The 16,541-nt window shown below is 39.0% G+C and overlaps 1 protein-coding gene across 1 annotated transcript in view; it reads right to left on the minus strand.

The window, feature by feature from the left end:
• DOK5 (docking protein 5) overlaps nt 1–16,541 on the minus strand; it is a 91,085-nt gene that overhangs the window by 9,915 nt on the left and 64,629 nt on the right. Inside the window, exons 5-6 of the mRNA XM_070748798.1 lie at nt 15,689–15,878; nt 12,305–12,440 (exon numbers count right to left, since the gene is read on the minus strand). Coding sequence (XP_070604899.1) covers nt 12,305–12,440; nt 15,689–15,878 — 326 coding nt within the window. The remainder of the gene's footprint in view (nt 1–12,304; nt 12,441–15,688; nt 15,879–16,541) is intronic.

Raw genomic sequence — 16,541 nt, forward strand, 5'->3', positions numbered from 1 at the left:
ACAAACAAGTATGTGTGATGTCGTAGTGCGATGTCACTACTAGCATGGGCAGCCTCTTGCCCATGCCTTCTAATCTTTCTTGGTGACCCCAATCTACCTCTTATTAATTGGACCCTAAATGAATATACAACTGAACTCATCCATAAAACCCTGTAAAACGTTGTTACTAATCTGGGACTAGATCAATTAGTATCTAACAACATTAGACTCAACAACTGCCTTGATCTCATCTTGTGCAACAATTTAAACCCAATGTATGGACCACAAACGTGGCATCAAAACCTAGGTCTTTGCAATGTGCAAAAAGGAAGCTCATATATAAAATTAAAGATAGTTTATATAACTGAAGAAAGCAGAAGAATGTTAGAATAATCTGCTTATTATCTTCAATATCTTCAGTCTGGAATTCAATTCTGATGGCTTGAGGTTGACTCTGTCTTCCATTATTCAAAGGCTGGTAAAAATGAGGAGCCAAATTCAATTCAATTCAATTCAATTCAATTTATTGGATTTATATGCCACCCCTCTCCGAAAACTCGGGGGCAAATTGTTGGGGGCAATATGCTGAGGCTGCCCATGTTAGTAGTGACATCGCACTACGACATCACACATACTTGTTTGTATGTGCAATGTTGTAATCAGGGACTTTGTAACATAGTAGGAAGCAAAGTGTGGTATTTAAGGACAGTTCACAGATGATGGTTTTAGGAAGAGCATATGCTGACTGTATAAACCACATTTATTTATTTATTTATTTATTTTTATTTATTAGATTTGTATGCTGCCCCTCTCCGAAGACTCGGGGTGGCTCACAACAATAAAAACAATATTATAATAAAACAAATCTAATATATTTAAAAACCAAACAGCACATTCATACCAAACATGAAACAAAATATAAAGAAGCCTGGGGGGAAAGGTGTCTCAACTCCCCCATGCCTGGCGGTATAAGTGAGTCTTGGGTAAATTACGAAAGACAAGGAGGGTGGGGGCAGTTCAAATCTCCGGGGGAAGATTCCAGAGGGCCAGGGCCACCACAGAGAAGGCTCTTCCCCTGGATACAGTGGTGTATGCTCAATCTATGTAGAGATGTCAAGTTTCACACTGAGAAATCCTTTGAGAAAAGTGATCCCATAAGCCAAGATTTTACCATATTACCTTGGCTGAGAAATCACACTGGTGCAATTTTGGGCATTTATACAGCCTTCCTTTGTTGGGTTTAAGATGAGTAATTTAGGAGGTAAAGAATTAATGACACATCATGCATTTGACAGCATTGCATTCAAAGGTGGGAGATATGTTCAAAAGCAATTACCAGAATTAATTACCAGAAGCCATTCTACCAATTTGTCTCTTCCAAGACATGTACACACACACACACACACAGAGAGAGAGAGATTTTGGGTCTCTGGGACAGATGAATCACTGAAATAAAAACTGGATGACATACTTTTTTTTTATGAGAATACCATAATCTCCTTCTTGACGGCCAAAGAAATAAGTGATTTCTTAAGATAATTGATAACAATGGGAGACAAACCATGATTGCTATATAGCAACTCCACACACACACACACCTTTATGCCTTGTTCCACATGAGTCATTTTACTTCTGTGGCTTCTGCTCTCTTCTATCTTTACATTGGTCAATGAAAGCAACTTATCCTCCATTTCCAGCACAGTATCACAACTTTCCTCAGTTCTTGGTAAGAAGTTTAAGTAAGAATGACATCGTTCATAACTGTTTGTATTTCAGCTTGAAGTTGTTTTGGGATTACAACTTTGGCCATAGTTTAAAACTGATTGCAGTCATTCTCTGATATACTTTTCCACGAATGAAAATGTGTGATTAGATTTTCACAGTATAAAATGGAAAAAAAAAAAGAAAAGCATGCCATTTGCTGGAAAGTCGATTTCATAACAATTCTACCTTAGGGAGTTAGGAGGGAGTTAGAATAAGCTACAGATTATCACACTTGTTCAGAACAAACAAGCTATTCTAAGAGTAGGGAAAATAACACATGACATTTAAACATGCCTGGGATAAACATATATCCATCCTAAGATAAAATACAGAAAATAGTATAAGGGCAGACTCGATGGGCCATGAGGTCTTTTTCTGCCGTCAGACTTCTATGTTTCTATGTTTCTATGGCCATTCAAGGACAAAAACACTGGGAAAAATATATAATTCTTCTCCCCTGGGGAAAAAGCATGAATTTTAACAAACTATATTCCATTAACGTCAAAGAACGTTGTCACAATTTCTTCTGGAAGAAAATTTGCAGACTGCATTTTCCTCACAGGAGCCTGTGTCAGGATGAATATTAGGTACAGATGAGGTTTTGTCTATTTTTTCCTCCTTTCCCTCCTTCTCTTTCTCCATATGCACACAGAAAAGGCAGAGCTGAAGAATAACAGTTTTCAAAAGAGAAGTTGATGACTTCCGACTTTGGCTTAAACTTTTACGAGTTGCTGTAACTCTCATAAAAGAGAGATATGGTTCTACCATTTCTTGGGTTGACCGGGTGACAAAATCATGCTAAATATCTCCAGGGAGCACCAGAGAAGAGAAGTCTACCACTACAGTGATAAGCCCACCAAAGTTTATGAAGGTTAAAAATATCTGAAAAAGTTCTTGTAGATTTTCAAAGGCGGTAACTTTTTTTTTTTTTAAATAATTTTATTTATTGATTTTTAACAATTTTAAAATCACACAACATAAAACAGTGCGTAGTGAAATGTGAATTGTGCCCACCACCCCGACATACACACATTCCCCACCACCAAATTGGGGGTATTTCTTTTATAATCCACTTAACCCAAGAGCAATATATCTGTCTATATATTATAGAGTGATTCTAGTTTATTTCTTGTAGCTTGGTCTCGGATTCTACTCGTCATATATCGTCTTACCTTGTCCCACCGTCCCATCAGCCGTCCCAAATCAGTTTCATTATCCAAATTTATCCTTTTTTCCATAATTTCAAATTGAATATGATCCACCATGTACCTATACCAATTTTGCATTGTCCATTTTGTCGCATCCTTCCAACCCAAAACTATTACTGCCTGAGCACTTTCTATTGCTGCTTTTTTTATTTCTCTAAATTCTCCCATCGCATTGCTTTTTACTAGTACTGCCATTTCTTTAGTGATTGTCCATTGTATATTTAACATTCCATTGATATCCTCTTTCACTTTTTGCCAAAATTCCTGCACTATCGGGCATTCCCAAAACATATGCATAAACACTCCTTTATCTTGACAACCATGCCAACAATTCCCCCTGACATTCTGCTGAAAATGTGCAAATTGAACGGGAGTAAAATACCACTTATGTAATATTTTCCTTCTCATTTCCCTAATTCTTGTATTTTTAATTTTCCTTATATCTTCTACTATATTTTCCATTTCTTGTACCTCTACTAATATCTCATTTTGCCACCATTTAGTCAATCCATCAATCGTGTCCCCCTCTGACTGCACTAGCAGTTTGTATATATTAGTTGCTTGCGCCTTTATCCCCTCACTTTTTTCTCTTATTATTTTCTCTAATCCTGTCTCCTCCCGCCATAATACTTCTTTGTTCTCCCTTTCATTTAGATATTTACATATTGCATTTATTTGTAGCCACCTTCCCTTACCTAACCACCATTCTATACGATTTCTACTTGCCATCCTTCTCGTATAACTGTTCTATCTTAGTTATCCCTCTTCCCTTCAACTCTCCTATAACCCTATTTAAGTTAATTTCGTTTTCTCTATTTATTACATAAAGCGATGACAGTTTAGATTTATATAATCCTATTTTCCCTTGCCATTTTTTCCAAATTTCCATAGTCCCTTTCATTGGGCCTATTAATTTACCTATATTTCTCCTATTCCACTTCCTAAAAATTGAGATTGTGCATGTGCCGAATTGCTTTCTAGGCATTTCACCTCTGGCTCCGAATAAATATAAAATGTAAAGAGTTTTCTCCCCCTTAAAAAGACTATAAATCTTCCTTAGAAAAATATAGGAAGAAACAAGAATCTGTCGGCATCAAAGTGAATTTGAAGATTTATGATTTCAAGCAAAGACGGAGGCGCTTTCGCTGTAACAAGGAAGTGATAAGTGAGTACAATAAATCTTAAAATGGCGGAGGGAGGGAAAAAAGAAGACCTCTCTAGCCTGGCTAATATTGAGAGAAAGCTGGATAAACTGCTCGATATTTGCAGTGGGTTTGAACAGAGATTCAACAAAGTTGAAACTAAAATGGAACAGATGGATTTAGAAGTTAAACAAATTAAAAAGGAAGGGGATTCTTCTGCTGGAAAGATACTGAAAGTTGAGAAACAAGTGATGGATTACGATGGAAAAATAAGACAAATAAATGACAGAATTGCAAATTTGGAGGACAGACAGAGAAGGAGGAATTTGCGTTTACGAGGGTTCAGAATGGATTTGTCCTCTGATTTTAAGTTAACAGAAGCTGTCTGTGCTTGGTTAAATAAACAGACAGGCGTGCAGGTCAGCGTGGAGGAGCTGTTGCGTGTTCATTGGGCAGCCCCCAGGAGAGATGGCAGACAGAGAGATGTGATCATCGCATTCCTCAGTGAAAAAAAAGCAGAGATGATTTATAAAACTTTGAAGACTTCGACGAGCCTTAAACAAGACGGAAATGAGATAAGGGTTCTGAGGGATCTTTCCTGGGAAACCCTGAGAGCGAGAGCTGTGTTGAAACCAATTGCAAGCCGGCTATATCAAAGTGGAACCAGATTTAGCTGGGGCTACCCAGTGGCCATCTTGGTGTTCCAGGACAATAAAATGTACAGAGCACGTTCATTGGAGGAGGGAAAGGCTTTACTGGATCAACTGGGGATTAAGTTTGATGAAACTGGAGCACTAGCATATGAAGAAGAAGAGGCTTTTGACGGTCGGGGTACCCCAGATGAGGAGGAAAGACGAAGGGAAGAGCAGCTGAAGGAGTTAAGCGGGCAGGTGGAGGCCATCAGAAAGGAGCAGAGAAGAACACGGGCTCAGCGTGAGAAGAGAGCCAGAAAGTGATGGTGTTTGGTCCCTTGTCTTGTTGTGGGGGGGGGGGGGAAGGAAAAGGAAAAGAATCAAAGGCGGTAACTTCACCCACACAAACACACACACTAGATCTATTAGTGCAGTGATGACCAAGACTTACGAAGAGAGACTGTGGGAACTGGGCATGGATAGCCTAGAGAAAAGGAGGACCAGAGTGGACATTATAGCAGTCTACAAGTATACGAGGGGATGTCACAGAGAGGAGGGGATCAGTTTATTCTCCAGGGCACCAGAGGGCCGGATGAGGAACAATGACTGGAAGCTGACCAAGGAGAGATTCAACATGACGGTCAGAGCGATCAACCAATGGAACAACCTACCAGCGGACGTTGTGAACTCCAACACTCTGGACATTTTAAAGATAAAATTGAACTGCCACTTGACTGGTGTACTATAGGGTTCCTGCTTGGGCAGGGGGTTGAACGTGATGGCCTTCATGGTCCCTTTCAACTCTAACAATAAATAAATAAACGACGAACCTTTTTTCTCTTGGGTGCCGAAAGAGCAGTTGTGTACACTATTGTGCATGCGTGAATGTCCATACCCATAATTCAATGCCTGTAGAGGGTGAAAACAGCTTCCCCTGCCCCCCCAGAGGTCCTCTGGAGGCCAGAAATGGCCTGTTTTTCAACTTCTGGTGGGCCCAGTATGCTGGTATTTCACACTTCCCAGGCTTCAAAGGCTTCCCTGGAGCTGTGGTGAGGGTTAAAATGCGCCCCAGAGGCTTTTGGAAGCCAAAAATGCCCTCCCAGAGCCTCTGTGAGAGCCAAAAATCAGCTGGCTGGCACACACATGCATGATGGAGCTGAGATTGGCAAAGGCTCGTGTGCCAGTAGATATAAACATAGAAACATAGAAGTCTGACGGCAGAAAAAGACCTCATGGTCCATCTAGTCTGCCCTTATACTATTTTCTGTATTTTATCTTAGGATGGATATATGTTTATCCCAGGCATGTTTAAATTCAGTTACTGTGGATTTATCTACCACGTCTGCTGGAAGTTTGTTCCAAGGATCTACTACTCTTTCAGTAAAATAATATTTTCTCATGTTGCTTTTGATCTTTCCCCCAACTAACTTCAGATTGTGTCCCCTTGTTCTTGTGTTCACTTTCCTATTAAAAACACTTCCCTCCTGGACCTTATTTAACCCTTTAACATATTTAAATGTTTCAATCATGTCCCACCTTTTCCTTCTGTCCTCCAGACTATACAGATTGAGTTCATTAAGTCTTTCCTGATACGTTCCACCATTCTTGTAGCCGTCTTTGGACCCATTCAATTTTGTCAATATCTTTTTGTAGGTGAGGTCTCCAGAACTGAACACAGTATTCCAAATGTGGTCTCACCAGCACTCTATATAGCGGGATCATAATCTCCCTCTTCCTGCTTGTTATACCTCTAGCTATGCAGCCAAGCATCCTACTTGATTTTCCTACCGCTTGACTGATATGACTCCATGTGCTACCTGTGGCACCAGTGCCATAGGTTCACCATCACTGTATTAGTATCTATGTTAATTTCTTCTCTGTGACTGCTCCGTCCCTCTGGAATCAACTCCCCCCCGGAGATTCGTTCACAAAACAATAAAAAGATAAAATCCAAAAAAACTTTAGAAATAAAAACTTGGTGGTCTGGGGGAAACCAGTCTCCAACACATCAGTGTTTTAGCTTGCTGGGTTTCAGCCTCATTCTTTCTACAGGCATCTGGATTACAAATACACAATGCACTAAAAGCTTCTACCCACACTGTTAAATAAATATGTTCCATCAGGTAAACCTTCAAAAGAATGTGCAAAATTATCCTATATTTTACTGTCATGGAAACAATTAGAAATCTATTTTAGTAACTGTAGCACATTTTAAAAGCTTGCATTTGAAAACAGCTTTAAAATGTATCCCTTCATATCGTTCATCCTTTTGAATGAAAGGTATCTTTCTTGTTTAAAATAAAAGACAAGTAAAATATTTTTAAAAGATTACTTTTAAAGAAACTTCAAATACTCTAATAGAAGGGCTGGAGAAAAGCATTTAATCAAAGGAAACAAATAGATTTAAATAAACCTTATTTTTAACAAGAGAAAAACATTGAAAAGAACTGTATAAGGAAAAAAACTTATTTATAAATCACAAGCAATTAATAGATTAAGGAAATATACCTAATAACAATTTCTAATAATTATTATTATTGCCATATCAAAAAATCTTGGACAAGCCTGTGCACTGACAAATTTCCATCTATCAATTACATTGTCTATATCGGCACATATAGTATACCAGGGATGGCGAACCTTTTTTCCCTCGACTGCTGAAAGAGCACGTGCGCTATGCTGTATGTGTGAGTGTCCACACCCATAGTTCAATGCCTGGGGAGGGCTAAAATAGCTTCCCCCAACCCAGGGAGGCCCTCTGGAGGCTGGAAACAGCCTGTTTCCCAACTTCTGGTGGACCCAGTAGGCTCGTGTTTCGCCCTCCCCAGACTCCAAAGGCTTCCCTTGAGCCGGAGGAGGGTAAAAATACCCTCACTCATTCCCTGGAGGCTCTCTAGAAGCCAAAAAACCCTCCAAGAGCCTCTGTGAGAGCCAAAAATCAGCTGGCCAGCACACACATGTACGTTTAAGCTGAGTTAGGGCAACAGCTCACATATGGTTCCATATGCCACCTATTGCACCAGTGCCATAGGTTCGCCATCACTACAGTATACTATGCTAGTACATTATGTCCTAGGTCAGTGTTGCCCAACCTTTTCGGCATCAAGTGCTGAAATGGGGAGAACACCAGAAACTCGAAGAGCATCTCCCCAACAGGCATGTGGGGGAGCACCAGAAACCACAAGAGTTGCTCCCTGGTGCTTACACATGGGAACGCCAGAAACCAGAAGAGTTTCGCAACAATGTGAACTGACAGCTGTCAGTTCTTTAGCTAATAGAAACATAGAAGACTGACAGCAGAAAAAGACCTCATGATCCATCTAGTCTGCCCTTATACTATTTTCTGTATTTTATCTTAGGATGGATATATTTTTATCCCAGGCATATTTAAATTCAGTTACTGTGGATTTATCTACCACGTCTGCTGGAAGTTTGTTCCAAGGATCTACTACTCTTTCAGTAAAATAATATTTTCTCATGTTGCTTTTGATCTTTCCCCCAACTAACTTCAGATTGTGTCCCCTTGTTCTTGTCTTCACTTTCCTATTAAAAACACTTCCCTCCTGGACCTTATTTAACCCTTTAACATATTTAAATTTGCCGATGACTCTAAAGTGTGCAATAGGGTTGATATTCCTGGAGGGGTCTGTAATATGGTAAATGATTTAGCTTTACTAGATAAATGGTCAAAGCAATGGAAACTGCAGTTTAATGTTTCCAAATGTAAAATAATGCACTTGGGGAAAAGGAATCCTCAGTCTGAGTATTGTATTGGCAGTTCTGTGTTAGCAAATACTTCAAAAGAAAAGGATTTAGGGGTAATGATTTCTGACAGTCTCAAAATGGGTGAACAGTGCAGTCAGGCGGTAGGGAAAGCAAGTAGGATGCTTGGCTGCATAGCTAGAGGTATAACAAGCAGGAAGAGGGAGATTATGATCCCGCTATATAGAATGCTGGTGAGACCACATTTGGAATACTGTGTTCAGTTCTGGAGACCTCACCTACAAAAAGATATTGACAAAATTGAACGGGTCCAAAGACGGGCTACAAGAATGGTGGAAGGTCTTAAGCATAAAACGTATCAGGAAAGACTTAATGAACTCAATCTGTATAGTCTGGAGGACAGAAGGAAAAGGGGGGACATGATCGAAACATTTAAATATATTAAAGGGTTAAATAAGGTTCAGGAGGGAAGTGTTTTTAATAGGAAAGTGAACACAAGAACAAGGGGACACAATCTGAAGTTAGTTGGGGGAAAGATCAAAAGCAACATGAGAAAATATTATTTTACTGAAAGAGTAGTAGATCCTTGGAACAAACTTCCAGCAGACGTGGTAGATAAATCCACAGTAACTGAATTTAAACATGCCTGGGATAAACATATATCCATCCTAAGATAAAATACAGAAAATAGTATAAGGGCAGACTAGATGGACCATGAGGTCTTTTTCTGCCGTCAGACTTCTATGTTTCTATGTTTCTAAATGTTTCGATCATGTCCCCCCTTTTCCTTCTGTCCTCCAGACTATACAGATTGAGTTCATTAAGTCTTTCCTGATAAGTTTTATGCTTAAGACCTTCCACCAGTCTTGTAGCCCATCTTTGGACCCGTTCAATTTTGTCAATATCTTTTTGTAGGTGAGGTCTCCAGAACTGAACACAGTATTCCAAATGTGGTCTCACCAGCACTCTATATAAGGGGATCACAATCTCCTCTTCCTGCTTGTTATACCTCTAGCTATGCAACCAAGCATCCTACTTGCTCACCCATTTTGAGACTGTCAGAAATCACTACCCCTAAATCCTTCTCTTCTGACGTTTTTGCTAACACATAACTGCCAATACAATACTCAGATTGAGGATTCCTTTTCCCCAAGTGCATTATTTTACATTTGGAAACATTAAACTGCAGTTTCCATTGCTAATGTTGACCTTCATAAGCAGCAAGTTATTCCCAAGAACTTAGGATGGTGATGGCACGTGTGCCAAAAGTAGCGCACAGAGCCATTTCTCCAGGCATGCCAACCATCGCTCTTCTGGGTTCTGGTGCATGAATGTGCACCGACCACCTAGTCTTCTGGTTTCTGGTTTGCATGAAGACCAGCTGGCTGGCATGCATGTGTGTGCAAGAAATCAGAAGCTCAACTTCCCAGCACAAGTGCCAGGGAGCAGCTTTTCCGGTTTCTGGCGCTAACGCATGTGCAAAGACCAGCTGACCAGCATGCATACACTCACCAGAACCCAGAAAAGCAACAGGCAATGACTGTTGGGGAAAACTTGGTGCTTAGAAAGTCAACATTAGCTAAAGAACTGACAGCTCTGACTTCACATTTTTGTGACAGGGAATTATAATAAGCATCAATCGAGAGTTCCACTTGAACCCCATCAACACTGACAAAATCACCAAGAGCCAGTTACAAAAGGCAGCTTTACATGGACCAACTTACATCCTGCAACCATACCTGTAACACCACCCAACAATATCTGCCTATATCCCAGATCCTTGGGAAGGAATTGATAGATGGGTAAAAATTCCAAATCCAACCCTAATAAACTAATCTAACATCTCAGGATTTGCATGACAATTTTAGGTAACGGCTGATCTATCTCTGGTTCAATTTCCATAAAGTCAAAGAATACATTCCTGTTTTCCAGCACAATTCCAGGGAGATTTGGGGCAAAATATCACATATATTCCAAATGAACTTTGTAGTTTAAGATACATTTGTTCTCAATTGGATAGTTTTCCTCAATCTCATATTGAATCATGAAGTTTGTTGATTTAAAACTGGGTAAACAAGTCAACACAACTTTGGTCAAGGTAAAAAATAATGGCAAGATGTTTCCCATTTGGGAAATGGACTAAAATCTGAGGAGGACAAGCTTATCGATCCAACTGTTTGGTTTAATGCAGCAGTTCTGTACATGAGCCACACAGGGATTACCTATCTGAGATGCCAAACCTTTCCTTTCAGCTCCTATTATAATGTGTACTTGATTTATCCAAATTTCACATTGAAGAAAAATCTGGGTACAAATAAGCAATCAAATCATATTAGGAACCAGTCAATATAAATTGTAAGGACACAAACAACAAAGTTATAATCATGCAGTCATTTGTGGTGGAAGACGGGTGATGGGAACAATGGAGATTAATAGTATTGCAGGGTTAGTAAATAGTTTGACAGTGGTGAGGGAATTATTTATATAGCAGAGTGATGGTGTTCAGGAAAAAACTGTTCTTGCGTCTAATTGTTCTGGCTCTATATAATTGTTTTGAGGGTAGAAGTTGAAGCAGTTTGTGTCCAGGATGTAAGGTTTACAATATCTGGTAAAATTCTACAGATTTGCTCAGAAAGGCAGTGTGAATAGAATAATACCCCAAAACCTTACCTTATAATGTCTTTTTTTTTCTTACTTGTTTTATACACACACACCGCCCCAAAGACTCATGCCTTTACAAGGAGCAGGGACTTGGTGTTCTTTTAATACTTAAGGGTTAAATGAATAGCTCAGCAACAAAGGTGAAGCCAGGAGTAGATAAACTGCAGTCCTGGAAATACAGAGTTCCAACTACCCTTCTGCCAAGCCCTAGAGCAGAGGTGTTAATCCTTGGCAAGGCAAGAGAGGGTGTGACCCATAGGGACCCAGTCCTTTTTGACTATGGTCGGTGTCATTCCCATCCTTGGAGACTAGCTCCACCCACTATGGAGAAGTGGGATTCCAGCAGATATCCAGGAGATAGGAATAATTACTCAGTCATACAAGACAGATATATTGTGAGCTGCCCCGAGTCTTTGGAGAGGGGTGGCATACAAGTCTAATAAATTATTACTATTATTATTATTATTATTATTATTATTATTATTATTATTATTATTATTATGTATAAAATAGTGTTTACTTTAGAAATAGCACAGTCACGTTAAACAGTCCAATCATACACATTCAACTCAGTCAATATCTCTCAATACAATAATAATATTACAAGCCTGTCTCTGTCTTGCATATCAATCATACCTTACAGTTTACAAATACAGCAAATTAACACAGAGATTACTACATCAGTCACAGTGAATCAGCAGAAAGAACAGAGAGAGCAGAGAGAGAGAATCATGCTTTCTGGCTCCCTCTTATGGCAATTTGCAACACTACCTCTTAAAGCTATAATACTTCAATACATAAAAGCATCCATTGTTAGCTTGTTTATATATTGCAAACCCAACTGTTTTGTACAGAGTACTAATATGGTCCACAAGTCTTCAAAGTGCCAAGGATGGCTATCCCACCCTAGAGGATATCCCAATACCTGATTCTGAAAATGAGAGGCAATGTGGCCTACTGTTCTATTGCACAGGCTAATCAATCCATCAGGATACTTGAGGTAGCTTTCATTTGCCATGTTCATCAATCAAACAGCAATTGCAGCTACAGGTTGACTCAACAAACCCATTGCTTAGAAACAAAGATGTGGAGAAAGCTAGCAAGAGCAAGCATACTGCTTTGCTGTTCGTAACATCCAACCTGAACACTTGCTTAAGGCGGTGACTTGTTTGGCTCAATAAATTAGAAGGCCTACCATGGAGGTTTTCACACTCTGCAGTAAGTGGTCGTGTTGTTCTGCTATGGTCAAGGCAGCTGAGTGGACTTTCTGATAGATTGCCTCCCCGTCTCTTGTCTGGAAGATGAATAGGCCTTCCCCAGTATCACACATCCTGCCAGAAAAAAAGAACAGAGTGTGGTTCCACATGATCAGAATAATTTATAACTGTGCATTCCTACAGCAGGGTCTCTGCTTGGGGGAAAGAAAGGGGCAGCCAAGGATGAAGCAAAAATAGCAGATAACAATGTATTAAATTCAGATTAATTTCTGCCGGCCCCATTTCTTGCAATGTTACCACGTTTCTTGATGCAGAAGTTGATCCAATTCCAATTTTATGCTCCTGTGTAGCTTTTCCATTGCAAAATACTGCTATAGAAATACATTTATCTGTGGGTCTTAATATGCAATTTTTCATAAGGTATGTTTTTACTGTTGCGCTGTACCACAAGATGTAGAAATATGAAAGAAAATCTAAGGTTCTTTAGAGTCCAGTTTGCACATGCTTCTCGTATTCAAATTTAAACCACCATCATTAGTCAAACATAAAGTAAGAAAGATAAGAGAATGTGAGGATGAGAGGGAAATATTAAGAAGTGGGGTGTATAGGAGACTAAATGAGAATAAAGGAATAAAGAAGCACAATGGGAAATATGATACATATAAGTAGACTGTGTTAAGATCAATATGTGTAGTTGTATTTGATTATGATATGATGAATGAAATACAAAAAGGAAAAGAAATATAGTATATAATTAAAATTGTTTGAATAGTAAATATTAATGACTGCAATAAAGTTAACTGGTGAAAGTAATATCTATAGACAGAAGCTAAATATATATAGATTAATATTGGTGAATGGAATAGGTGATTGATTGTTTATTAGATGATGTTGGATAGTTGACGAAGGAAAGGTAAATAAGAAAATATTGGGAAATTTAAAAAAAATGTTAATGATATAATTAAAGGAAAGAATGGGTGGCACGATAAAATGAATTGTATTATGATTAACATATATTATTGTAATACTGGAACAAGAAGATGATATAATGAATGAAATAGAAATAGGGGGAAATGTTATATATACAGTGGTACCTCTACTTATGAACTTAATTTGTTACGTGACCAAGTTCTTAAGTAGAAAAGTTTGTAAGAAGAAGCAATTTTACTCATAGGAATCAATGTAAAAGCAAATAATGGTTGGGGAAACCACAGGGAGGGTGGAGGCCCTGTTTCCTCCCAGGAGATTCCTAGAGAGGCTCCACGGAGGCTTCTCCCTGCCTTTTCTGGTTACATTTTCGGAGGCTTGGGTTTGTAAGTGGAAAATGGTTCTTGAGAAGAGGCAAAAAAATCTTGAACACCTGGTTCTTATCTACAAAAGTTCATAAGTAGAGGCATTCTTAGGTAGAGGTACCACTATAGGTGTGGGTGGGTGGGTGGGTATAGCTAAATGGAAAAGGTATTGAAATGTATTGTATTATAGTAAATGAGAAATAAGGAATTAAGATGGAAAGGACTGTTTTTTCAAGGGTATTAAGTAGATAAGGGAAAAAGAAAGCTTTGGGGTAAGCGCAAGTGGTGATATTGTTTAAATGTAAGAAAAGAAGTAGGGAGAAAAATAGAATTTTAAAAACAGAGAACAAATATAATGGCAGAAATGGGAAACAAATAAAAATTATGTATAAAAATTGTGTGGATGTTCTAAACACTGAAAGATATTGAAAGAAAATGTAGGGCATCCTGCATAAGCCACACCCAGTGTGGTAGTAAAAATTTTGGTAGCCCTTCACTGGTTATAAGCTATAAAAAAATTGACGAATGATACTCTGTTCAGAAAAAATACATTGTTTGTATGTCTGTATGTCTAAAACAATTTAGTTATGCTGCCATTTTGGCTAATTATTTCAGCCAGGTTAAATCTGTACATTTTAAGAGAACTTTCACTACAAGGAAAAAAAATCCTTTTTTGCTCATCTCTAAAGCAGAAAAGATTGTTCTTCGAGTACTGGATTTATTTATTTGTTTGTTTGTTTGTTTGTTTATTTATTTATTATTTATTGTTAGAGTTGGAAGGGACCATGCAGGTCATCAAGTCCAACCCCCTGCCTAAGCAGGAACCCTATAGCATCCCAGCCAAATGGCAGTCCAATTTCCTCTTAAAAATGTCCAGAGTATTGGAGTTCACAACGTCCGCTGGTAGGTTGTTCCACTGGTTGATCGTTCTGACCATCAGGAAGTTCTTCCTTATTTCCAGGTTGAATCTCTCCTTGGTCAGCTTCCAGCCGTTGTTCCTTGTCCGGCCCTCCGGTGCCCTGGAGAATAAAGTGATCCCCTCCTCTCTGTGACAACCCCTCGTATACCTGTAGACTGCTATCATGTTCGCTCTGGCCCTGCTTTTCTCTAGGCTATCCATGCCCAGTTCCTGCAGTCTCTCTTCGTAAGTCTTGGTTTCTAGACCCCTGATCATTTTGGTTGCTCTTTTCTGTACCTTCTCCAGAGTTTCAATGTCTTTTTTGAAGTGTGGTGACCAGAACTGAACACAGTACTCCAGGTGTGGTCTGACCAGGGCGTAGTCTTGGAGTGTATTCCCCTGTTGATGCAGCTTGGGATTGTATTGGCTTTTTTGGCTGCTGCTGCCCATCGTTGGCTCATGTTTAGTCGATTATCCACAAAGACTCCGAGATCTCTTTCGCCGTCGCTACTGCTGAGAGGGGTTTCTCCCAGGTTGTATGTGTGTCCAGGTTTTTTTTTACCTAGGTGAAGGACTTTGCTCTTGTCGATGTTGAACATCATTCTGTTGGTGTTCTAATTAATATTCTAATTAATCCATTCTTAAATGCTCTACCACCCAGGCCCAAAATTGTACTCGTGTATGAATATATATGTGTGAATATATATGTATATAGGTGGGAAATATGATTTTATTCTTCCTTTAAAATTATCCTGAATAGAAAGCAAACCTGGTGTATGTATGTTGCATAGAGAAAAATATAGGTTTGATTCTGCCGCATTGGGCTAAATATTATATTTTTTTAATGTAGAAGGACCCCCAAAAGTCCTTGTTACCCAATGTAACACCAGAAAAGATACAGTCCAGTCTGAATCGCGCTTTTATAGTTCACAGTGCAACTGACTGCAATCAGATTCACACTTGTCAAGAGATTTAAAATATTGGCTGTTCTCCCAAAATCAAATAGACCTCTACTTCCTCTGCCATCAAATACTGTATATCAGATGTTATATTAATAGGACAGAGAACAGTTGTTGCTGCTGTATATGTCTGTGGCTTGTTGTGTGTCTTGAAGGGGTTCCAATGCAGAGGGGATTTCCTGCTTTCAACAACAAAGAAAAGAAATTGCTCACCTTCCAGCTTCGAATGTAAACCATGTTGAATCCCTCCCATATCTCCGGAGGGCACTTAAAGGCCAAGATACGAGTTTTATTCTGGGATTCTGTATGTCCCAAAGACAGATATTTTCAAATGTTATCTGCAAGGTACATTCCCCATGGACATCTAAATTAGGCGACGGCATCAAATACACATGGAATCTCTCTGGGGGAGAAAAAAAACAAAAGATTTAAATTAAAAACCCTTGCAAGAAGAACTAAAAGCCAGCATAATCATAACAAATCGTGCAACAATTTTTTGTGGCATTTTCAAATTGATCCATAATTATTCCAACATTTTTTTTTCGTTCTTAACATCCTACAAAGTGAAAGAGCAATCTTGCACGGCTTGGAGGACTTTTGTTTCATTGTACCACTTCCACTGGCAGAAGAAAATCATTATTTTTGCATGTCAATGAAAAAGACGACTGGTTCACGGAGGATAAAAGTTCAATTTAGTCAGGCATGTCTTTTGCCTGACATGCTATGTTGCTCTACGGTTTATGCACATAAAATCACTTTAAAAACACAGAGCCCCAATGCAATTGTTAAAACTTAAATTCTGAGAATTTGGGGTACTGAACTGTGCATGATGTCTACAGCCAAAGAAACAAACTTTCTGTTTTTGGAAGTTAGGAAGTCAACAGGATAGATAGATGATAGAAAGATAGATGGATAGATGGATGGATGGGTGGGTGGGTGGGTGGATGGATGGATGGATGGATGGATGGATGGATAGATAGATAGATAGATAGATAGATAGATAGATAGATAGATAGATAGATAGATAGATAGACAGACAGACAGACAGATAGATAGATAGATAGAT

The sequence above is a fragment of the Erythrolamprus reginae genome, chromosome 3 (genome assembly GCF_031021105.1).
Source record: "Erythrolamprus reginae isolate rEryReg1 chromosome 3, rEryReg1.hap1, whole genome shotgun sequence".
NCBI lineage: Eukaryota > Metazoa > Chordata > Lepidosauria > Squamata > Dipsadidae > Erythrolamprus > Erythrolamprus reginae.